This window comes from Daphnia pulex, chromosome 10 (assembly GCF_021134715.1).
Source record: "Daphnia pulex isolate KAP4 chromosome 10, ASM2113471v1".
In the NCBI taxonomy this organism is placed as follows: Eukaryota; Metazoa; Arthropoda; class Branchiopoda; order Diplostraca; family Daphniidae; genus Daphnia; species Daphnia pulex.
In genome coordinates, this window is record NC_060026.1 from 14,876,233 (window position 1) to 14,898,390 (window position 22,158).

Below are 22,158 nucleotides of genomic sequence, written 5' to 3' on the forward strand. Positions count from 1 at the left end.
ATAATCAGAGTATGAAATGTTATTGCTTATTCGAATTTGTAATTGGCGGAAATGCGGAATTACTGAAATTTAAACGAATTGCGCGCGAGTTGTAAAAACCAATGTTTATAAATCTGGCAATGTTGCAAACGAAAAAAGGGAAAAATGGCGGATGCTTTGTTTTGTTTTTGCGGAAAGCCTTACGATAACACTCAATTTATGATACAATGTGATTGTTGTAAGGAATGGTTTCATGGAAGGTAGAAATTTACATTTTTTTCTCGATTTATTAAACCCTAATATGCCCATATTTAAACAAGACTTATCTACTTTCAACAAACATTGCATAGGTGGTCTGTTTACAAACACAATGAAATATTTATGTCATGTTTGTCATTATTTATCTACATAAAATATTATTCTTTTTATTATTTCACACTTACAGTTGTATCAATGTAAAAGAATACCAATCCCATGACATTGATAAATTCTTTTGCTCCAAATGTGAACCTGTCAGCGGCCCTACAGTTTGTGAGTATTGGAAGCTACATTTTTGAAACATCAAGCAACTTGCAATAACAATTATTTATAGGCAAACCAATACTTAACTGGCACAGACATAACTACAGTGATCCTGATGCCAGCCAAAAAGCAACACAAGCCGGAACACAGGTTTTCATCAAAGACTTAAAATCCCGCTCATTTCTCAAGTACTTCTATTATGAAACACATTTTCTTTGTTTGGTAGTTTAAAATAATTTGTTGTTCTCAGTGCAGAGGAAGTTATTCTCCGTTTAAGGGGACAGCAACTCACTCTACCCTACCTCAACAGCAGTGGTTTTACTAAGCCTATATTTGTGGAGCATAAGGATGGTTTAGATCTCAATGTTCCACAAGATAACTTTACTGTTGAAGATGTCGAAAATTATGTTGGTAATTGTTCATTAAATTAAACATTAGTTTCTTTTTAATACTAATTAAATGTGTATGGTGCTGTAGGTTCAGATAGAATAATTGATGTGATTGATGTAAAAAAGCAATCGGACTTGCGCATGGCCCTTAAAGATTTTGTAGAGTACTATTCAAATCCTTTAAGATCACAAGTCCTAAATGTGATAAGCCTTGAGTTTTCTGGATCAAAGTGAGTTTTATAATACTTCAAAAAATTAAACAGCCGGCCAATATTTAATTAACATTTTCATTTCAAGTTTGAGTGCCTTGGTGGAGCCTCCCTATATTGCTCGTAAATTATGTTGGGCCAACAATGTTTGGCCTCGAGATTATCCTCTTGAACGTCCAGAGGTGCAGAAGTACTGCCTCATGGGAGTACAAGATTCCTATACCGATTTCCACATTGATTTTGGAGGGTCTTCAGTGTGGTATCACGTCTTTAAGGTAAACTATTCTGTCGACAGTTTACTTAATTGTTTTGTTATGATAAAACATTTTTAATTGACCATAATTTTTCAGGGAGAAAAGATATTCTACTTGGTTGCACCTACTCCAGAAAACTTGGATCTCTACTTACAATGGATGTTGAAACCAAATCACCACGAAGTATTTTTCGGCGATATGGTACGTCGTTATAGTTTCTTGCTTTACTATTGGTGATGGTTGTTATTACTGTTATTGTTACTGTTTATTGGTGATGTAATTCGTACATTTATGGTTTAGGTTGATGCCTGTTATCGCTTGGTGGTACAACAAGGGCACACCTTGTTTATACCAACGGGATGGATTCATGCCGTACTGACACCAAAAGATTCTTTGGTTTTTGGCGGCAATTTCTTACATAATTTAAATATGGAGTTACAGTTGAAGTAAATAACATTTGTAAATCAAATTTTTTCGAGCTATACTGATGAGACTTTCTGTAAAACTACAGGATTTACAACATCGAAGTTGCTTCAAAGGCCCCAATCAGATTTCGCTTTCCTTCATTTCAAACACTGCACTGGTTTGCAGCGGAAAGGATAGTAGAAGATTTGAGAGATATGAACAGCAAAGGTTCTCGTTGTCAGGAGCAGTTCATTCGAGGGATCAGAGCGTTGGCCGCCGCACTGAAAAGCTGGACGATCGAAAAAGATGTAAGTGTTAAGAAAGTATAAAGAAAAATGCCAGAATTCTTAATCTTTTGTTTGCTGTTTCAACAGAACGGCAAAGGAAGGAGCGAACCGATCCCCGAACGTATCTTAGTACCTAAACTACTAAAAGAATTAAGTCGGGAGCTTCGTCATGTCGAGAAGAACTCTAATTTGTCCATCCCTCAGTCTCCAGTGGCACCATCTCTGCCGATAGCCAAAATTGAAAAAACTTCTCCGAAAAGAGTCCGTCGTAAACCGCAGTCACGTGCTGACTTTGTAGACATCAACGAAGCGCTCAGCAACTTTGCAGCAGAAGAAGTAACATCAGTTAAAACTCTCGATCAAGTTGTATCCTAATGTCTTTTTTTCCTTATGCTAGGATCGACTGTCTTCAAAAGTTGGGAAGATGGAAGAAGTCCGAGCCGTCCCTTTCCTACCTCCCACTCTCCGTGTGTCTTCTCAACCTTATTCAATTATCCCGCCTCGTCCAAATGCTGTTCCGCTCAAGCTGCTTTTGCCAAAAAAAGGAAGTGATGAAGATGAAGAACGTCCATTGATGATTGATGAACACAAACCAAAGAAACCGGCCAAGATTGGCCAAAATAATCAACGGGGACCGATTAAACTACGTTTGTCTGGTAATTGTGCAATTTATTAAAGTTTTTGATGATAATTTTAGTTGACGATTTTTGGGTAGTTGGCGGGAAAACAGAATATCAGTTTTCTGAAACGACCGAAGTCGGTGCCCACATGGACATAGAAACGGGAGAAAGTAAATTAGCTGGGGCCAATAAAAGTGGAATCGAAGAGCTCCTTCGTGCCAGTAACATGGCTGTTCCAGGAGCATTGGAAGAACTTGCGTATGTTTCTGAACTAATTAATTTTTAAAACTACCTTTTTATTGAATGTATTTCTGTTTTATTTTGTAGGGATCCTGGCAGAGCGTCGCCTTCCACCAGAGAAGCCATCGTTGGCATGCTAACCATGAGCCGAGGATTTAGTTCTCCAACATCAGATCAGGTAACATCATTTGTTCATTGTCATAGTGATGGGGTTTGTAATGTTATACTTTGCCCCAACAGAACGGATCGCTATCCATCAGTTCATTGGATAAGTCAAACCCGCCACCAGTTCCGGCTGTTTCTCAACGCCAACGCAAAGGAAGAAGGAGATTAAATTCGTCGTTGACGGATGATTACGGAGATGTGGTTTCCAAAGTGCATCAAGATGAAGAATACAGTAACTAAGCAAACTTCTACCAACAAATCCTATCCGACTAATTATTTAAAATGTTCATTTTTCAGTATACCCTTCGCTGGATGCGTCTGACGACGAGGGATACGACAAAGAAAGTGCAAAGAAGAAAGCTGGTCGAGTGGGAAGGACAAGGTTGGACTCGGGTGACGAATCGTGGAATCCTCGAGCTCGCGTCGGTCCTGTGGTGCCTAAAAAGGATCGACCCACCCGTGATGGCGCCAAGAGACCAGCTGTTGAACGCGTTTTGGAAGCCGCTGCTCAACGCCGAGCCCTCGAACCGGTATACTACATTAGCACAATAATGTAAAAGCAGATTTTGATGAAAGATTATCTTTCTATAGACTCCCAAAAGAGCCTATATTCGTCGAAGCAAATCACGATCAAGTATAAGTGATAGTCCTCAAACCGAAGCTGGAGCTTCTGGCCCTGTGGTAGTTCCAGTTTCTGTTGCAGCTCCTGCAACTCCTGCAGTTTCTCCTCCAGCCCTCAGCAAAGCGGAGAGTAAAGGTAATGAGTGGAACAAATGAAAAACGACTTAACTTAATTTTTTAAGGCTAATGATATTTATTTAACAATTTTCTAGTTAACCTGGGGAAGAAACCGAAAAAGGGAATGGCAACTGCCAAGCAACGTCTAGGGAAAATTTTGAAAATTCACAAAATGGTTCACTAATTTCTTCGTTGATTTTGTTCAGTCCACCAATTCCTTGTACACAGTAAAAAAAATCACGGTAACAATTCAGTACATAGAAATAATTTTCAAAAATAATTTAAGACCATTTTAAGATGGGGGGGGGGATTGCCGCTATCGTCAGATTTGTTTCAGTCAATTGACGCTGCTGGAGTAAAAAGCCATTTCGAACTAATCCGCAATTTTTTTTTGTAAATTTCCTCCCGAATTTCCGCCCTACGGTTGTCTTGTTTTGCTATTCGTTTGGTGACACTATTTTATGGTTCTCGGTTGGCTAAAAGTTCAGCCTCGATGATGGCGACGCGAGACTCGAGTCTAGGAACTTTGTAGTTACGCAGCACAGCCAATTCAGTCGTCATGTTAGCCAGCATTAATTTCATTTGCTCGAATATCGTCTGTTCCGGAGTTCGTCGCAAGTTGATTCGCTGCGGTTGTTCGCCACTTTCCGAGTTCCGCAGTTTCGCCATCTCCTCGGATTCATTGGTAGCGGATTTTAAATTTGTTCTCACCTTTTGTTTTTCGAAATAAAAATCGTCAAAGAAACATTTCAAGTCTTTTTAGACTAGACTAATCTTACGACATTGGCGATCGTGACATCAGATTCATCAATCCAAGTGTTTAGTTTCTCTGAAATGTTGCGGTACTTGGCCAATTCTTCTTCAATCTGCTCGGTTCGGATCTTCAGCACAGCAATGACATTTTCAATCCCTTCTAACTTTCCGTTGGTGTCTACAAATGAAGTAATTTTAAAATTTATTAACCCATTTATTTATTATTAATTAAATTTAATATTTTGTGGTTTTAAATTTTAATTATTTTAAAATTTTACACAACTAATTGTTTACCTGCACTGCGAACGTCGTAGGGCGATGGGGCGAAATTCTTTTTCCATTCCAATAGCTTGTCGGTTTTCCTCTCGTATCCCACCAATTCGGACAAATGTTTGGTGTGGGCGTTGAGCATGTCGTTCAATCGTTCACAATCGCACCAGTGATTCTCACCGGTCGCCAAACATTGGATTGTTATGAGACTTAGGAGAAGCCCAACTATTTGACAAGACTCGGACGGCATTGTAAACTGAACTGTTGCACCCTCTCTGCCCTGCTACTCTTAGCGATATTGCTAGTGTTCTTGCGCATTGAGAGCGCTATTTTTAAACTGGGCATGTGACGTCGCACACGCTGGTCGATCCAACCTAATTTATTTAGGGCCATCTTATTTTACGCGGACTACGCTTGAAACTCGGCTGTAAATATTTTATTAGACAGCTGGGGGGATGGGAGAGAGAAAAGTAGATTGGATTGCAATGATGGTGTTGTTTTTAATTTGAAAATGTGACGAGGCAAAATAAAAAGAGTCGTGGTTATTGTTCGTTGAACCCGAACTTGAATGATTTTTAGGAAACAAAGAGAATGGGTTGTTGATTGGGTTGGCCATTTGGTTATGACTTGAAGAAGTTGGATTTCTCTCATAATTTAAAATCGCCATTTATAGCCAACAAGATGACGAGGTATATGTAGAAATTTAATAGTGGAAGTGAATCATGTTGAAATTAAAATAAAACTTGTTACGGAAGGTAAGCAAATGTATTTGAATTCTTTGTTAATTTATTTAGCCAATTTACCGAATAATTTAATCCTTTTCTAAGACAATTTCAACAGCATGCCAATATTGAAGTTAAATTAAGTAAATATTAGAAATGAACTGTTTCGCCTTGTTTAAATATATCTTAATTTCTTCATCGTCCTTGAGTAGGGATGGGAGCGGGAGTGGTACCAGAAGTGGTACCAGCAGTGGTAGTAGCAGTTGTAGTGGAAGCGGCAGTGGTAGCGGAAGTAGTAGTAGTAGCGGCAGTGGTAGTAGTGGTACTGGTAGTGGTAGATGGAGTGGTAGTAGTGGTACTGGTAGTGGTAGATGGAGTGGGAGCAGCGGGACATTGATTCAATCCGGCCGGAAGGCAAGCGGGTTGATTTAGAGTAAGGGTAACCGTTTCTGTAAAGAAAGTCATGGTCGATGTGGAAGGAAACAGAGTCGTTGTACTGTAAAACAAAATTAACAATATTATAATCCAGTAATTAATTTGTCCAGTTTGTTGCGTCAGTAGTTACCTGGTGACGGTGACGACCGGAGTCAGAATATTTTTCAAGACGTTGGCATAAAGCAACGAAATGGCGGCAAACTTTTTAACACCGAAAAAGGGATCGGCAACACGGAAGTTGGCGACTGGTTGCTGGACCCTATCGAACGACGAGTGAATATCGAACGGATGAGAATTGCTCAACGGTTGATGGTACGAATTAAACGGGCGGTCGAACGATGATGGGCGGTAACGGAACTCGGGCAAAACCGAAGGCTCAACCCTTCAATAAAAAACAATTATCAAACAATTATAATTTAATTCTATTATTTATTTAAATTACCTTAGCACTTGAGTGGGGTTTAGCGAGTGCTGGAACTGCTGGACATCGTCCTGGCCGAGCGCAAAGAAGAGCGGAGCGTTCCAGTATTGTCTCTTGCGACGACAGGGCGTCGTGGAGACAGGTGCAACAAGCGAAGCGCAGACGGACCTTGTCCTATTCGACCAAATCCATTTGAAAACTTAATTGAAATTTTTGGATAAAATTTAAAACTTACAACAGGAGAGTCGTTGAGGCCGTGGTAGCTGTTGAAGTGACAACAGTAGTGACGGTATTGGTCTGCTGGCCTGGTAGAAATTGTTGCCGGCCAGCGGGGTGAATCTGATGGGCGGCTGAAGACGCAATAATCAGCATCAGTGACAAGCAGCGTGAAAGCTTCATTTTTTCTGGGCGATTGGCTTATTATATTCGTCTAGCAGGTGCGACTGATGCTCGGTGTAATAATGCCAACTGTTTCACTGGCTACAGCCTCCTTTTATATGCCACTCACGAGTGTGGAGTGGGTATAATCCTCAATTTGGTATAATGGTCAACACCCAGCATGAGATGAGTAACGTGTTTTGTTTCTTTTTTAAGTAGGTACGATTATCATTATTTGGAGGAATTATAACTCCCGATATCCGTTTGTTTCTTTTTGGGTTCGAGGAAAGAATCGAGTTGGTTCATCTGCGCGTTTTACGTCGAGTCATTTCGCATTGCACGACCCACCAAACCCAAACCTTGAACTTGCAGAGGTCATTTTGTGTGGGGGAAATGGGCAGTTTTCAGGTGAGTCGGCAGAGTCATCATCAGTTGTTATAAAGCTAAGAAGATATAAAACGGCAATCAGTGAATGAATTAAATTCTAGTAGACGCGCAGATATTCAAACTCTAATACTGTTCCTTAAATTAGCGTATTGGGAAATAAGATAAGTCTGTTCTAAGAAAATAAATGACGACCGTGTCGTGTCGCGTGTCGATAACCTCGACACGGAAATTCAAGTGCGACGTGTGTATAGTTTTTTTCAAAAATCCTTTTTAATATTCAAAAGTGTTGGTATTTTTCCAGCATAAAAACATGTTGCAAATGATACTCATGAGACTTTGATACTCTGGTTTATGCGGTGAACAGTCAATGTAACTAAACCTTGTTAATGCACAGACAAATTTTCAATTTTCTATCTGTGAAAATGTGGACGCGACAAGAAGAAAACCAAATTGAATTGCCAAATTTACAATATTAGAGGGTGGGCTAGAAAAGTAGAAATGGGCGATAATTCATTTACGGTTCGGAATTTTTCGAAAACAATTTAAAAATTACACATAGCTGAACACGAATTTGTTTTTATATCTGTAAAAATAAAAGGCGGAGGACGTGAATCCTCCAAAAAATTCAAAAATTTCTCAATTTGTTTTCTTGGCGCAGCTCAAATTAAATTAAATCAACACGAGAACGAAACTCTCTTAGCGCCTAAGTATCTCGTTTTGCTTTGGTAATCGCACTTTTTCGGTTTCAATTTACAAAATTTGAATTTCTCCCGCCACAATCGCATGAAATGGCGCGCCATTTCATTTTCGTTCGCCGTGAAAGACGAAAAATCAACGGTCGTTCAATCAAAAAGAAATGAAAGACCAACATGTTCATTTCAATCATGCCAAATGGGCACGTCATCAATCAAAAAATGGCAATTGAAATTACGCGACAGGTAAAAATAGTTCTTACCTGCTGCCTCCATTTTCTAAAAATAGTAATATCAATTATTTAATAATAATTATAACAGATTAATTAATAAAAAAAACCATGTTGGAGGAGGAAATTGTGGCGTCCATTCATCAAAAAAACGCGTTCAACATTAAAAAAATTAATGACGACACGATAAATTTCATTGAATAATGAGAGGGGGAAGGGAAGATACATTCGATTCTAATTTGTTAAGGGGTGGGCATTTTGTCCAGATAATTTCAGCATTTTCCACACTGTAAGTTCCGATTCCATTCAAACTTGCGCGAATCAATACCACTTTAATTTTCGCGAATTTTCGAGTGCAAATTGTCAAATTGAAGGGAAATTGTTTCCTCCCTTTGAATGTTTGAAACTTTGAATTTCGTGTTGAATTGTTCGCCCTAGTGTTTGCCAAGTTTAAAAGTAAATGTTTTTTATAGCACAAATTTTACGCTTATTTCACTTGTTTCTTTATTTTATAAATTTAATATTCAAACTGTTAACAAAAAGGCAAAAAGGTGACGATTAATGACTCAAAAGTTAACAGCACAAATCAGATTTGAAATGTAGAAAAAATTTGTTTTCTTAGCCGCTAGATGTCTCTGAACTCGTTCAATTTCTGACACAAGAGGAACGAAATGGATCTGAAATGTTATCAATAACGAGTGATTTTTTATTTGTTTTTTTGTATTGATAACTGCTACTGAAGTGGTTCAGTGTATGTGTGTGCCTTTTCATCCAAATAGCAATTGTTTATAGCTACAAAATGGAAGGTCGCAATCATAGCAACGACTCTTTGGCTTCCAACTCATCCAACTCCAAAATCGGACGAGATTCTGCCTCATCAAGCAGAGGTTTGTATTTTTATACGTTTTTATACGTTTTACAATCAGCAGTTACGTTTAATTTTTAATAAATAGGATCGGCTGTTAAAAGTCTGTCAAGCTCCACTTCAGCTTCTAACGAATACTTTCCTGATTTTGACTCCAAAGTCACCATCAAAGAGCCATCAATTGTTGACAGCCCGACTCCTTTGTTGACGGGGGAAAAAATCCAAGGAGCTGCCAGAGATGTGACCTACTTGTGTCCTTTCATAGGACCAGTGAGGGGAGCGTTAACTGTCACAAACTACAAAATCTACTTTCGCAGTTCAGATCGGGAACCCCCATTCATTCTTGATGTTCCTTTGGGTGTAGTCAGTCGGATTGAGAAGATGGGAGGGGCCAGCAGCCGTGGGGAAAACTCTTATGGAATCGAACTCATCTGCAAGGATCTAAGAAATTTGCGTTTCGCCCACAAACAGGAAAATCATTCACGAAGAAATGTATTCGAAAAACTGCAGCAGCACGCGTTCCCTCTCTCACACAGAATGGGTTTGTTTGCTTTTGAATTTAAAGAAGAATACCCTGAAAACGGTTGGACAATGTACGAGCCCGTTGCCGAGCTGAAACGTCAAGGTTTGCCCAACGAGAGCTGGCGGATCACCAAACTCAACGAAAACTACGAAATCTGTGACAGTTATCCAGCCGTTTGGGCCGTTCCCGCTGCAGCTACGGACGACGAACTCAGATATGTGGCCTCTTTCCGTAGCCGCGGCCGTTTGCCAGTTCTATCGTGGATCCATCCCGAGAGTCAAGCCACCATTACGCGCTGCTCACAACCACTCGTGGGAGTGAGTGGCAAACGCAGCCGGGACGATGAGCGCTACGTCCAGCTCATACTGGACGCAAACGCTCAGTCCCACAAACTTTTCATTATGGACGCACGACCGAGCGTCAATGCGGTAGCCAATAAAGCCAAAGGAGGTATAGTGTCATTCATGAAACTGCAATTTAGATTAATTTTAATCAAATTTTTGGGTTCTAGGTGGTTACGAATCGGAGGATGCCTACCAAAACGCTGAACTTGTTTTCATGGACATCCAGTAATTTCTTTCAATTGACATTAAACGCATATGGAAACTAAATCATATGCTTGATTTTCTCCCAATTTAGTAATATCCACGTCATGAGAGAATCTCTGCGGAAAATCAAAGGTTTGTCAACTTTTTGACCTTTACATTTGAATGTTGGTAATTTTTAACGTTTTCTTTTTCTATCATCGCACAGAAATTTGTTTCCCGACTGTAGATGACGTGCACTGGTTGTCAGCGATTGAATCAACCCATTGGCTGGAACATATCAAGTGTATTCTTTCGGGTGCCGTTCGGATTGGTAAGATTTTTAAGTACTACCTCGTCAGTTGTACAGTTTATTTGACAAATTTGCAGTTGATAAGGTTGAAAATCACCGGACCTCAGTGATGGTCCACTGTTCTGATGGGTGGGACCGAACAGCCCAATTGACGGCGATTGCCTTGCTCTTGCTTGATCCTTATTACCGCACCCTGCGGGGATTCCAAGTCATCATTGAGAAAGAATGGCTGAGCTTTGGGCACAAATTCGCCCAAAGAATTGGCCATGGAGATGATAGGCATTCAGATGCTGATAGGTCTCCTGTATTCCTTCAATTTATCGACTGCGTTTGGCAGGTGAAATAACTTTTTAAAATGTAGAAATATTGACACCAATCTAAAATTGATTTGTATAAATCACAGGTGACACGCCAATTTCCTAGTGCGTTCGAGTTCAACGAACATTTTCTCATTACGATTCTTGACCATTTATACTCGTGCTTGTTTGGTACATTCCTATTCAACACGTAAGTGCCCAACAACTTCCAAGATAACATTTAATCTTGACTTAATTTACTTTTGCTGTTTCAATAGCGAACAACAAAGAGTGAAAGAAGATGTGAAACAGCAGACGGTTTCACTATGGTCCTTCATCAATAGCCACACTGATGAATTTATCAATCCTCTCTACTGTGCAGCCTATGTCGAACAACATGTTCTATTCCCAGTCGCAAGTCTGCGCCAGCTTCGACTGTGGACTAACTATTACTGCCGTTGGAATCCCAGAGTTCGACCACAGGTGAACCATTCATTTCCCTTTTTTGTTTCTGAATAGCCAACATCAAATTAACATTTTTTGGAAAATTTACTTCTCCATTTTTAGGAGCCTATTGCCGCTAGATCGCGAGTATTGGTTTCTCTACGCTCTCATCTCCAACGACGAGTCCAGGAACTGCAAAAGGAACTGGATGCCCGACTGGCTCGAGGCACTACAACAGTTACCCAAAGCAACGAGGGACGTTCCGCAGCAGCGAGAGTATCATCCCCCATCTATAGTTGAAGAACTAGCTAATGCGCTACTCCTCCATAACCACGTATATACATTTTTCTCTCTCCTTTTCTCTGTTGAACACTGCAAGTTTATTGGCCGAACAAATATAAAGAATTCACGAAGCCAAATCAACCGCTAAAAATAATCTAAATCAACGTTAGTAGTAATGTTATTCGCGTTAAGTTTGTTGAATTTGGGAAATTTATTGGCACAGGTTCTCTGTATTTTGGTTAATACAGAATTTTAGCTGAGTGACTATGGTGAATGTCAAAAGGGAACCGTAAGAGAAAGGAAAAAGAGCAAGGAAGTAGCAACTGTTGCATTAACTTAATGAATCCCAAGCGAAATTGCTGCTTTTTCTTTGTCTTTTGTCCATTTCTTATGCTATCTCGGTTCCAGCTTGCGGGAAATTTTGACTAGAATTTCGTAAAACACTTTTTGTTGCTGTTACGTAATAATATGTCGAGTAATTATGCAAACTTATGATCAATTTTGTAGTGTAGCCCTGTTCCATCGAGTCTGATTAGTCGACCTGAGAATCTGAGATATCAAGAAGCCGATGTGAAATTAACGTGTACCCAAGTCACTAGTCAGGTAGCCATTAATTTCTAGTGATAAACATTTTGGTTTTTTGATCTAACAAAAACTGTACACAGTAATAAAAGAAAGACATCCATGCTGGTGTTCAACCATTCAACATTTGCTTTCAGTTGAACTTTTTGAATCTCATGTTAATTAATTTTGGGATGCATTTCAGGATTCAGGACTTTCATAACTTTTTTTTAAAAATTGCAAGAAATATTCAAAAATAGTTTGGCTCTAAAATACGCAGCTGTCAATCAGTTGATGGACTTATCTCCCCCTAAGAACATTAATGATCACACCAACCAAACAAGGATATCAAAAATCTCCTACCCCTCTCCAGTTGCACAGCAATTGAATCTGTTAACCAGTTGGTTTGATCGCACGAATGATAAATTGATAAGGGTAATCCTTGCTGTTTTGCCTTTTATTTGCTTCCCTTCTTATCAACACTTATACTACGATTGGAGTTATAATATGAAAATGTCTAGGCGAAGGTGAACACTCGTACTCGCTTCACTATTCCGCATCTCTTTCCTACTATTCCTACAACACTGAGTTAAAATTTCAGCTTTGAAATGTATCGTTTTTAAAAACGCCAGAATTAAATTCCTTAAAGTTTGGCTTAAAACCACAGGTAAATCTAGCAATTTTTATATTCAGGTAATAAATTAGTTATGCTAATTTTTAATTTAAGAAATTGTTTTTTTTTTAAATCAAGAAATTCCTGTTTTCGAATTTCGATCAAAATATTTTATTTAAACACATAAAAGCTACGTTGTCAAATTTTTTCCCGTGTTTCCGGCACATGTTTTCATTTTACGTAACTTGATCGCCCACCTGTTTATGTATGTAAAGAAAGGCGCCATATTCAAGTATTTACTGTGAGAAAAAATCTCGTTTTTGTTGGATCCCTTATTCGTTTATTAACAGCCTTTTCAAAAGTTCTTAAAAAATCAGAAATTGATGCAATTAAAACTTTGGATGGCAAGGTGGCATGGCAACTTGTGTTTTTTTAATCCCTCTCCCCTCAATTTTCTTAGAAAAACGTTTTTGTCATCACCCTAATAAAGGAGCAGAGTTTGTCGTGGATATTTATATTTATTCATGACGTCTTTGATAAGAATCTGTATATCATATTGTTTACAGTGTTTTTTTCATCAACCCACGCATTAAAACCGTTACTATCCTGATAAAAAAATGGTAAAAATGCAAGGAGAAAACAGTAAAATTATTGGTAATTATTCCCTTACTTTAATTTAATTCTAATTAATTTGAATATAGTTTTAAGTACCAGCATTTTTTCTTTGAATGAGCAGGAACAATTGGTGACTATGAAATTGGTGCTAAATGGCAGTGGAAATTCAACACAGGCAAAATCTCCTCAACTTTATTGATAATTTCACTGTTTATGTCTTTACTGATGATGGCAGTCAGTGGCACACTTTGGGTACAGTTCTCCAGGTTGTCTGTCAAGCAAGCAGAGCTTACTGAAATCAGCTCAAACATCAGAGAAATGCAGTCCAAATTACAAATGGAATTGAAAGAAATGAAAAAACTACGAGAGGAATTGAGTAGTTCTCTTTATGGCAACAAGGAAGGAAGCATTGAAGATGGTGACATTAATTATCGAGAGAAAAGAAGTGACTCTAGGGGAAGCTCAAACAACCAAATAAGTAAGAAACAATCCACCAAGGGAAAGATGAAGGACCATAACTCATCACTTGGCAAATCTTCTCTCAAGCACACCAACATTAAACATGCACCAAAGGGTATTTTCTGGTGTCTTTCCCCTTCACTTTCTTTTCAATAATCACACTGCTTTGATCTATCTATGTGGTGATAGTAATTTTCACCCTTAGTTGAACATTCAACATTGTGGTTCATATGCTAATTTTTTTTCCACTTAATACTTGCACAAATTAACTCTTTCATTCATGGTAATCTTTTAAAAAGCTCTTCTGCATTTTAAATTATTGTGTTGTCTGTTGACTCTGTACCTATTCATCTTCAATTGTTTTCACAATTATTAATCCTTTTTTTTAATTACCTTAAGGTTACGATGATAGTATCATTTTTAGTGAACGACTGTCGGAGAGAAAGTTTTAATTTGTTTTCATTTTTTAGTTACTGCCGTCCATTTGGAGAGAAACGTAGATTTCGCAAACACAGGCTCAAATGGGGTCATCCAACGCTGGCACCCGCAACATTGGTCACCGACCAATAATTCACTCGTCGTAGAAAGCTTAAAACTTGAAGATCACAATTCTAGTTTGGTTATACCCAGTACTGGACTATACCTTATCTATGCCCAGGTGGTGAAATCCAACACATGTTATTTTATTTTTCATGTGATCATAATCTGAATTTGTAATGGCTATTTCCAGCTATGCTACGCGGCGACCAGAGATAACAACAGTTACGAAGTTCGTGTAATTAATCAGGGAGCAACCAGCTCGCAATCCAAGATAATCGCTCAGTGCAGTGCTGGAACTACGATCCACGATAATGATATTACGTGCTACACATCAGTTGCTCAAGTAAATCAATTTTAGCTCTCATTTAAAAATGTGTCTTAATATTTCTACAAATCTCTTATAGATGCTTCAAGCTAATGACAGAGTTTACCTGCAACAAATACAAAAAAATCGACACTTGTTAATGAGCATGGGTCGCAGCTTCTTGGGAATTGTGAAGCTAATGTAAACCCGGAAACAGTAATATTGATTTCATTTTGAGTTTAACCATTATAACCTTTTTTTTTTTCACTGTGTTGACCCGGATCAAGTAATCGTACAAAGCCAATTTGTGATCACGTATTGCGTCGTTGTGATAATGCTATTCGATTTTGTGTTGTTTGATAATCGAAGGAAAAAAAAGAAATACAATTACCTCCCAACTTTAAATCATTGATCGATCGAACTGTGACATCGGAACGTCGACAGTTTAAACTGTGTATTGCTCTTCGAGTTTAATGTAGTATTTTTTTTTTCTCTCCCTTATTTTTCGACCATTTAACGCATAGACAATAAAGCGTTGCACTGGATCGATAAAGTCTGACGATTCATATAAATTAACAATAAGAAAGGGGAAATCACTATCACGTTAATTCAAAAATTTAGAAAGCAGAGGGGGAGGAAAGCTCAGGAAATAAGAAAGGGATAGGATTACAATTGGGATATAGGTACTTCCATTCTGGGGGGGACAACACACAAGAACATCATGATTTCGCTGATGGACTGTCGTATGTGTCTGTTAAAATCAATCGAGTGCTTCCGGCATTTTCTGCACGAGCGAGTAAATAAAATAGACAAAAATCAGACTCTCCATTGTCAATTTATTTATAAAATAAATAGTTAGAAGAAGTTAGAAAAATAATCACCATCGCTGCTGTACGCCGCCGCTTCCATATTTATATCGGCAGACGCAATAGCAGTGCTGAAAATGTCAACCGGGGAAGGCTCCAATGTGAGCTGAGGAGTTTGCTCGTCTGTTGAAAATAATTACTCGTTAATTAAAAACTAAACGAAATTGTTTATAATGGTTTACCTGTTATGGCATAAATCACTCCTGTGTGAGCATCAAGAATGTTGGTTCCCACATTAGCTGCATTGGTAACTATACCCCCGGTATCAGCCACCAGTTCAGAGGTCGTGTGGACGACCAAATGCTCGCCATTCTGTTCGGTATTTTCTCGCGTCGAAAAACTGAAATCATAACTCCGGTTGGAAATCGTTTCCGTAGTTATTACTTTTACTCCGTTGTCATTTACATCGCCTGCAAAATCAACGAAGAAAATACAGATGTGTGTTTAAGCAATTGGCTATAAATAATACTAACCACAATTTAGGAGTTCATTTCGAATCTCTTGATCAATTCTGGCATCGTTAGCCGCTTTAGCAATAGCAAGCATAGAAGGGGATGTCTTGGCTGCAGCTCCGTTGACTTCCGAGACCGTAGAGGTTTGCATAATATCACCAATGATGATTGGTTTACCCACGGCTTCATTACTTAGCTCGAGGACGTAAACATTTTTCTATTTAGAGCAGAACTGTTAAGAAATTGCTGGGACAGATTAGAAAACGTAGTCACCTGTGTGGTTGCTGCTCCCGTTACCGCCGTTGACATAATTTTGTGTGTGGTGTGATTGACCCCAGTAACTCCACTGCCACTGCTAACTACATTGGTCCCACTTGGAACCGATATGATGCGAACATTGCTAGGAAGCGTTACTTTAGTCCCCGTCGGTGAGCTTACTGATTTTGGCAGGAAGTTGTTCTTGTTCAGCGAACCGCTTCGATCCACTTCCTGCAACAACCATAAATTACGTTATAGACCATAAAATAGCATTTTTGTCGGTAATAAGAGGACAAGTGATTGTACACTACTCACTCTAGCCACCGTGGTTATGGTTTTAGCCATGGGCAAGTTTTTGTGTAACACAATCACATTCGCTTTCCCGGGGAGTTGCTTGCTAATGCTCGAGGCAACGGTCGGCACCGATTGTACGGTAACTGGTGGGTGAGTTTGAACAGAACGTGGGCTGCTCATTTCTTTTGATGTGCCTATCGTTTGGTGCTGATGATTCAAGGACGTTGCTCGAATTTGTACCACCTGCTTAACGCCTGCATTGTTTGTAGCGGGTCTCACTTGATTGAGCTGAACCTGCACGATGAATACTTGGTAATGCAACAGGAATTTCAGGAAAGCAAAAAAACAATTTACCTGAGCATATTGAGATACTGGCGGTCGTACGGTGATGGGAGGTCGCTGAGCGTTGGCTTGAACCACAGGTGCTCTTACACGTATTTTCCCAGTGGGAGCTGGCAAAGATGAAGGGCTTGGTAAATGCTGTTGCGGTCGAATTGGTGTGTTGATTTGACTTCTCGGCATTAGCTGGGGTGATGGCTGGGGCGTACTAATTATTTTATGCTGGGGCGATGACTGAGGTGTTGTCATTACTTTATGCGGCTGGGGTGATGGCTGAGGTGTTGTCATTACTTTATGCTGCTGCTGGGGTGATGGCTGAGGTGGAGTAATTTTATGCTGCGGCCTTACACAATTAGGCGACACAGCTCTCACTTTGGGTAACGGTGCTGAAAAATTCACAACCTACACAATAATAAGGAAATTGTTAAATCACAAACAAATGTGATATCCTTTGATAAATGGATTCAATACCTGGTTGGATGGGGATCTTGGCCTTTTGACCGAAGAAGGAGGAACAGGAATAACAGTTTTTTTAGACAAGAACTCTGGTTTCTTCTCCACCTCAGCATTGTTACTGATTAGAACATGCTTTTCACTTGGTGTCTCCATGAAATCACACTCAAAATTGTTGTTACTATGGCAGCTTGAATCAGGGCTTGCAATAGGAACCATCACTGGTGATAAGGTGTCTTCATCATCAGGGTCACGAACATATTTAGAAGTAGTTTCATCTGCAGAGTAAGTATGTCAATCTCGGGTTCTTGAAAAATAGAAGAAACACTAAACTTACCAGTGTTACTACTGATGGGAGTTTGATTAAGACAAATCCTTGGATTTTGAGCTACAGCTTTACTAACACTTGTAGCTAATGATGTAAAAAGGGTTGGCCTGACCAGTCGAGGCATGAGAGGAACAACTCTTCTACCTTCCAGAGCCCAAGCCCATTCAGTATCAGCTCCACCACTTAGTCTGCAGATAAATTTAATGGAAAAACTTGGTATTATTTGTGCAGTGTTATAAAAAATATGTCAGATTATGGAGAAAATACAACCTTGACATATTAACAGGGAGATGAAGCCTACTAACCTTTCAGCAATGCAACCAAGTTTCTCATCATTGACTGCCCGGCGTATTTCAGCTTTATGTCTCTCAGGTGAAATCTTCATCAGCACAGATAAATCTTCTAATAGTTTTCTTCTATCTTTGTTGAGCTCTCCTTGAGCGCGTAGTGTTGACACAACAGCCCCATAGGTTTCTAGCTCTACAATGACACAGACAAATTACATACAGATGTAGCTTAGCAAAGTAAAGGTATTTTAACTAACCCATTCTCCTCAAAACTTTATGGCATTCTTCTTTAGTTGAGTCAGATAGTGTTGGACCCATCACGAAAAACTCCGAGTCTTCCCCAGTGGGTAAGAAGTGGTACGGTTCAGATGCAAGGAATACCAACTTTCGTCTCTCTTTGCGCGTCGCATACAGACCCAAGAGGGTCTTACTTATACAGACGTATTAAACACCCAATTAAGAAACAAGTGAAAACATTTAAAGATTGTAAAGTAGTATTTCTAAAAGGTAAAAACATTCAGATAAATTTCAAATCGCGTTGCAGAGCCACGGTATATGTGCTATAACTCAGCGTACTATTTAGTATTTTTCCTTCAAAGCTATGTTGCAACGTTGCCAAGTTCGAACTCGATTGTTTATTAAACCAATCGTCCACTTTTTTTTTCATTAGCATACCCAGAGAAAAATTGAACTTCTCAGTTCATCCTTAGAATTTCATCAGTTTATCGATTGTCCGACGGTATTGCTGGGTGGAATAAGACGATATATTTTTTTTTAGAATACCTTATAACATCGCAATGTATTCGCCATATAAATTGGTACAGGGAAAACAAGTCAATTTCCTATTGTACTTAAGAACTCCACGAATTGAACGACGCCATCCTTTTCAAGGTGACAACATCCTTCAACAGAATTTGTAACATTTTAGCCACATGTGAAGTGTCCATCAAACCGTCGTCCATTTCACATTCTACGGAGTAAAAAAGTTATTAGCAAATAGTTAATAAAATTTCCCACAATAAAGAAAACTACCTTCAAATAATCCTTCCAGAGATTCTAATCTGGTATTAACTTCGTTTTGCATATCTCCAATGTGCAAAAGGAGATTTAATCGACAATCAGTTACATCGATAGGAGTTTCGGGAAGAGGAACATTCGGTACTAAAAGAAAAATTATAAGAAACAGCGGGAAAATCATTATTACGAAAACACCAACCCATCGATTTGGTCTCTTCTTTCTCCACGTTAGATGGAACATCCTGACTCGATGGTTCAGATTCAGTCTTTTTAATCCATGGTTGAGCCCACAAGTATAGCTTTGGATGATCTTTATTCCTGAAAAAAGCATAAAAGAAATTAAAGATTGGGTAACTTAAAAATGTTTAAAGATGTTATATTACTTGGCAACATCTATTTTAACTTTTAAAGAGTGTAAAAGCTGTTTAAGGTCAGTAGCAGCAGCAGTTAAAGTATGGGCCACTCTCAATGTTCGATCTGCTGGAACAGAGCTCGAACCCGAAATGAATTTGAGACTAGGAAGATGTCCTTTCTTCAACCAAGTTTGATCGTGCGTATACCGCCTAGAAAGCCGCTCTCTGAATGGATAACGACAAAAGTGGCAAACGTAGGGATCAGGAACGTTTTCTTCCGAGTCGATCGCTAAACAAACACCGTGCTGCCAACAGAGACAGAGTTCGCACTGGATCATTAAGCCATCTTCTTCTGGAGAACCGCAGAAACAGTGGACCAGTTCTTTCTGTCCTGGAATATCATCAAGCGTAGATACTATTGGTTCTTCAATTTTTATCTGTTGCTGCAAATCTTCAAGTCCACAAGTCTTGGACTCAAAGTCAATAGGAGGAATTTCGGGTTCTGATTCAGGTAAATATAATGGGGTCTCTTCTACGGGATAATCAACGCGACGTTTGTCAGATTTCCGCCTCGTCGTTTTCGCAGGAGCGTTGGAACCAGGTTTCTGTTGAGACTCGCTTAAACTAAGTCTCTTCGAGAGCGGCAAATTCTGAATGTCGTCACTTGCTGGAGAATCGGCCGGTTTCTCTTTTTCTTTCTCCAACCTCCGCTCCAAGCTAGACCGGAGCCGTGGAGGTGGAGGGGAAGGAGATGTTTGGGGAGGAAGTGTTAGGATGGAAGCTAGGATGGAATGCGAATGGGATACATGGATTGGTTTCGTCTCCTCTGTTTCGAACGCCGTTCGGGCCGCTGCTAAATCTTCCACCCGAAACGTTTTGCAGCCAAGTTTTTTCAACAGGGCAGGATGGTAATGCTTGATGTGCATCTGAATGGATAAAAAGACATTTAAATTTTTATGTGAATAACAGCGATCATTAAAAAAAAAAAACAATTTACCCCAAGAAGGTTATCACGACGGAACAGTTTACGGCAGTCTTCAACAGGGCAACGATAACCGTCTTCCTCTGGCACAAAAGTTGGAGTTTCTGTTTCAACACTGGGACCTGCTATCGATTCACTTTTGATGGGCAATTTATTGGTAGATGTTTTATCCGCCCCGTTTGAATCAACATGAGTAGGTGTTGCAGAAACTGGAACAGTAATAGATTCTGAGGGCGCGAGTGCTGTCGTAGTAGCAGGTGTCACTTCTGCTGTTTCTTGTTTCTTTACAGGGGCAGTGGGTGTTCTCACTGTTGGGATTGTGGATTTCCTAGCACGAACGGGGACTTCAAGACCTCGACTGGTGTAGAAATTCTCGCCCAAACGAAAATCGAATAATTCGAGATCGTGATCCAATTGACGTATAAACAAATATTGTCTAATTTCTTGTTTACTTCGGAAAGTCCTCCCATCCGGCCTAAACAAATTATAAAAATAATTAGATTTGGATAGACAAATTAGAAAGGAAAAATTATCTTACCCAATGATGACAACATCCCATTTACCAGCTTTGGAAGCGGAAGGTTTAAATTTGGCCTTTTTCTCCCACCCTTCAGGCAACTTCTCATCTAAGAGCTTAATAATATCGCCTGTTTGAAAAATGTGTACGTGTTAAAGAAAAAAATATACAAGAATATAAAAATTCAGCTTACCATGATCTTTGATCAACGTCCTTTCTTTTTTTTCCTTCTTTTTCTTCTTCTTTTTCTCCACTGGTAGAGGTGTCGTTGGAGTGGGCGTAGGTGCAGCTTCGACAACGGAATCTTTTTCTTCCTCCTTTAGAATAAGCTCGTTTGGTGTACCTCCATCTCTTCCACCCTCGTTGGAGGGTCTTTTCTTGTAGCACCGGAATAATTCACTTACTTCAATTTTTTTCTTGCGCTTTCTTCGTTCTTCCTTTGAACCGATTTCTTCCATATCGACATTTTTATCTTTTTCAGCTTCCATTTGTTTGGGAAAAGGAATCTCCTTAAAAAATTATTTGATTACATTATTATTTGTGAATATTGTAAAATTAAATACCATTTTATCAGCCTGTTCTTTGGGCATCCTTGACATTTGTTTAGCTTTAACTTGCATGCTGAATCCATCATAAAAAATAACCTCAAAGTTTCCTTGAAATAAGAAATGACAAAATCTTGAATGGATAAAATCTTATGCAAAGTGTAAAATTTTTTACCTGGTTCCAAAACCTTAGTTATTTGAGCTGGATACCTTTTGTTATTATGCCAAACTGCCATGACCTTCTCACCTACTTTAAAGTCTTTACCTCTGCTGGCCTTACCAGAACAAATTTTCCTGTTTGAAAGAAAATGAAATTTAATATAGATTAAATGATGTAATCAAAGCAATTTACTCAGACTGATTGGTGACTGGTCTTAATCGAGCGCTGTCCATACTAATCCATTCATCATAGCGACTTGACCAGTTTTGGAAATGAACAAGTACTTCTCTTCCTTCATCATCAACTTCCACAACTTTTGAGGGGAACCAGTTATTGGCAAAATCCCTTGCTTCTAGGAGACTACCAGGAACAAAATCAATTTTTACCGCACTTGGGTTTCGGCCTCCCTTTCTACCCGAAGAAGTGCTTGGTTTGTTGTCTGTTCCAGCGTCACCGGGATCTCCTGAGCTTGCCATTCTAATAAAGAATTAAGTAGAGCACTATTTGAAATATTCTTGACACATTGACACTTAACGTTTCTTGAGTTATTTTCAGCGAAAAATTGTTGCTTAAGAGCGCAGAATTTTTTTATTTTCTTTCCAACCTAGCACAACATCGCCATTTTGAACATTGCCACTTCCTAGAAACAGAACGTTTTTCTTTTTCACAAAAATATTTCATAAGTTTTTTATTTTCACCAAACAATTGATTAAAACGTGCAGAATTTTATTAATAAATAAATTTGCATTATTTAAAAAATATTTGGTCCAGTAAAAATGAACATTTTTTGGATAGCAAGTTAAAAAAAATAATCAAGCAAAATGTAAAAATGCAAAACTAAATTATTACAAAATTTAGAAAATAAGTAATAA

The 22,158-nt window shown here is 38.9% G+C and overlaps 5 protein-coding genes across 10 annotated transcripts; 2 read left to right on the forward strand and 3 right to left on the reverse strand.

The window, feature by feature from the left end:
- The first annotated feature begins 111 nt into the window (after positions 1–111).
- Positions 112–4,553, forward strand: LOC124204099 (lysine-specific demethylase 7B-like). The gene is made up of 17 exons (XM_046601114.1): positions 112–239; positions 425–510; positions 572–689; positions 752–912; positions 979–1,120; positions 1,188–1,374; positions 1,450–1,554; positions 1,654–1,799; positions 1,865–2,066; positions 2,133–2,381; positions 2,443–2,701; positions 2,761–2,923; positions 2,993–3,083; positions 3,146–3,302; positions 3,368–3,600; positions 3,662–3,827; positions 3,904–4,553. The coding sequence occupies exons 1-17, from the start codon at positions 145–147 to the stop codon at positions 3,990–3,992; spliced, it is 2,649 nt and encodes an 882-aa protein (XP_046457070.1). The 5' UTR covers positions 112–144; the 3' UTR covers positions 3,993–4,553.
- Positions 3,861–6,886, reverse strand: LOC124204100 (integumentary mucin C.1-like). Its single transcript, XM_046601115.1, has 6 exons — positions 6,645–6,886; positions 6,431–6,583; positions 6,119–6,370; positions 4,856–6,049; positions 4,588–4,739; positions 3,861–4,519 (listed from the first exon to the last, which is right to left on the reverse strand). The coding sequence occupies exons 1-4, from the start codon at positions 6,806–6,808 to the stop codon at positions 5,749–5,751; spliced, it is 870 nt and encodes a 289-aa protein (XP_046457071.1). The 5' UTR covers positions 6,809–6,886; the 3' UTR covers positions 3,861–4,519; positions 4,588–4,739; positions 4,856–5,748.
- A 1,834-nt stretch (positions 6,887–8,720) lies between these two features.
- LOC124205748 (myotubularin-related protein 2-like) lies at positions 8,721–14,840 on the forward strand. 4 transcript variants are annotated; one of them, XM_046603237.1, is made up of 14 exons: positions 8,721–8,983; positions 9,050–9,934; positions 9,996–10,053; positions 10,124–10,164; positions 10,238–10,342; positions 10,399–10,658; positions 10,725–10,828; positions 10,896–11,100; positions 11,185–12,571; positions 13,084–13,171; positions 13,254–13,706; positions 14,062–14,249; positions 14,322–14,474; positions 14,536–14,840. In XM_046603237.1, the coding sequence occupies exons 1-9, from the start codon at positions 8,896–8,898 to the stop codon at positions 11,359–11,361; spliced, it is 1,923 nt and encodes a 640-aa protein (XP_046459193.1). In that variant the 5' UTR covers positions 8,721–8,895; the 3' UTR covers positions 11,362–12,571; positions 13,084–13,171; positions 13,254–13,706; positions 14,062–14,249; positions 14,322–14,474; positions 14,536–14,840. The 4 variants fall into 4 exon arrangements, with proteins under 4 accessions (XP_046459193.1, XP_046459194.1, XP_046459195.1 ...); XM_046603238.1 differs by having other exon boundaries at positions 8,734–8,983; positions 14,062–14,252; XM_046603239.1 differs by having other exon boundaries at positions 8,734–8,983; positions 13,254–13,610; positions 14,062–14,252.
- On the reverse strand, positions 14,835–18,311 carry LOC124205746 (BRCA2-interacting transcriptional repressor EMSY-like). Its single transcript, XM_046603235.1, has 11 exons — positions 17,970–18,311; positions 17,731–17,905; positions 17,435–17,613; positions 17,116–17,375; positions 16,660–17,046; positions 16,327–16,599; positions 16,027–16,242; positions 15,775–15,970; positions 15,484–15,711; positions 15,317–15,424; positions 14,835–15,219 (listed from the first exon to the last, which is right to left on the reverse strand). The coding sequence occupies exons 1-11, from the start codon at positions 18,028–18,030 to the stop codon at positions 15,155–15,157; spliced, it is 2,148 nt and encodes a 715-aa protein (XP_046459191.1). The 5' UTR covers positions 18,031–18,311; the 3' UTR covers positions 14,835–15,154.
- Positions 18,312–18,492: 181 nt separating this feature from the next.
- On the reverse strand, positions 18,493–21,929 carry LOC124205745 (PHD finger protein 20-like). 3 transcript variants are annotated; one of them, XM_046603234.1, is made up of 10 exons: positions 21,485–21,929; positions 21,302–21,420; positions 21,145–21,236; positions 20,775–21,090; positions 20,603–20,711; positions 20,080–20,539; positions 19,113–20,008; positions 18,929–19,047; positions 18,745–18,873; positions 18,493–18,682 (listed from the first exon to the last, which is right to left on the reverse strand). In XM_046603234.1, the coding sequence occupies exons 1-10, from the start codon at positions 21,760–21,762 to the stop codon at positions 18,564–18,566; spliced, it is 2,637 nt and encodes an 878-aa protein (XP_046459190.1). In that variant the 5' UTR covers positions 21,763–21,929; the 3' UTR covers positions 18,493–18,563. The 3 variants fall into 3 exon arrangements, with proteins under 3 accessions (XP_046459190.1, XP_046459189.1, XP_046459188.1); XM_046603233.1 differs by having other exon boundaries at positions 20,775–21,087; positions 21,479–21,929; XM_046603232.1 differs by having other exon boundaries at positions 21,479–21,929.
- Positions 21,930–22,158: the final 229 nt, after the last annotated feature.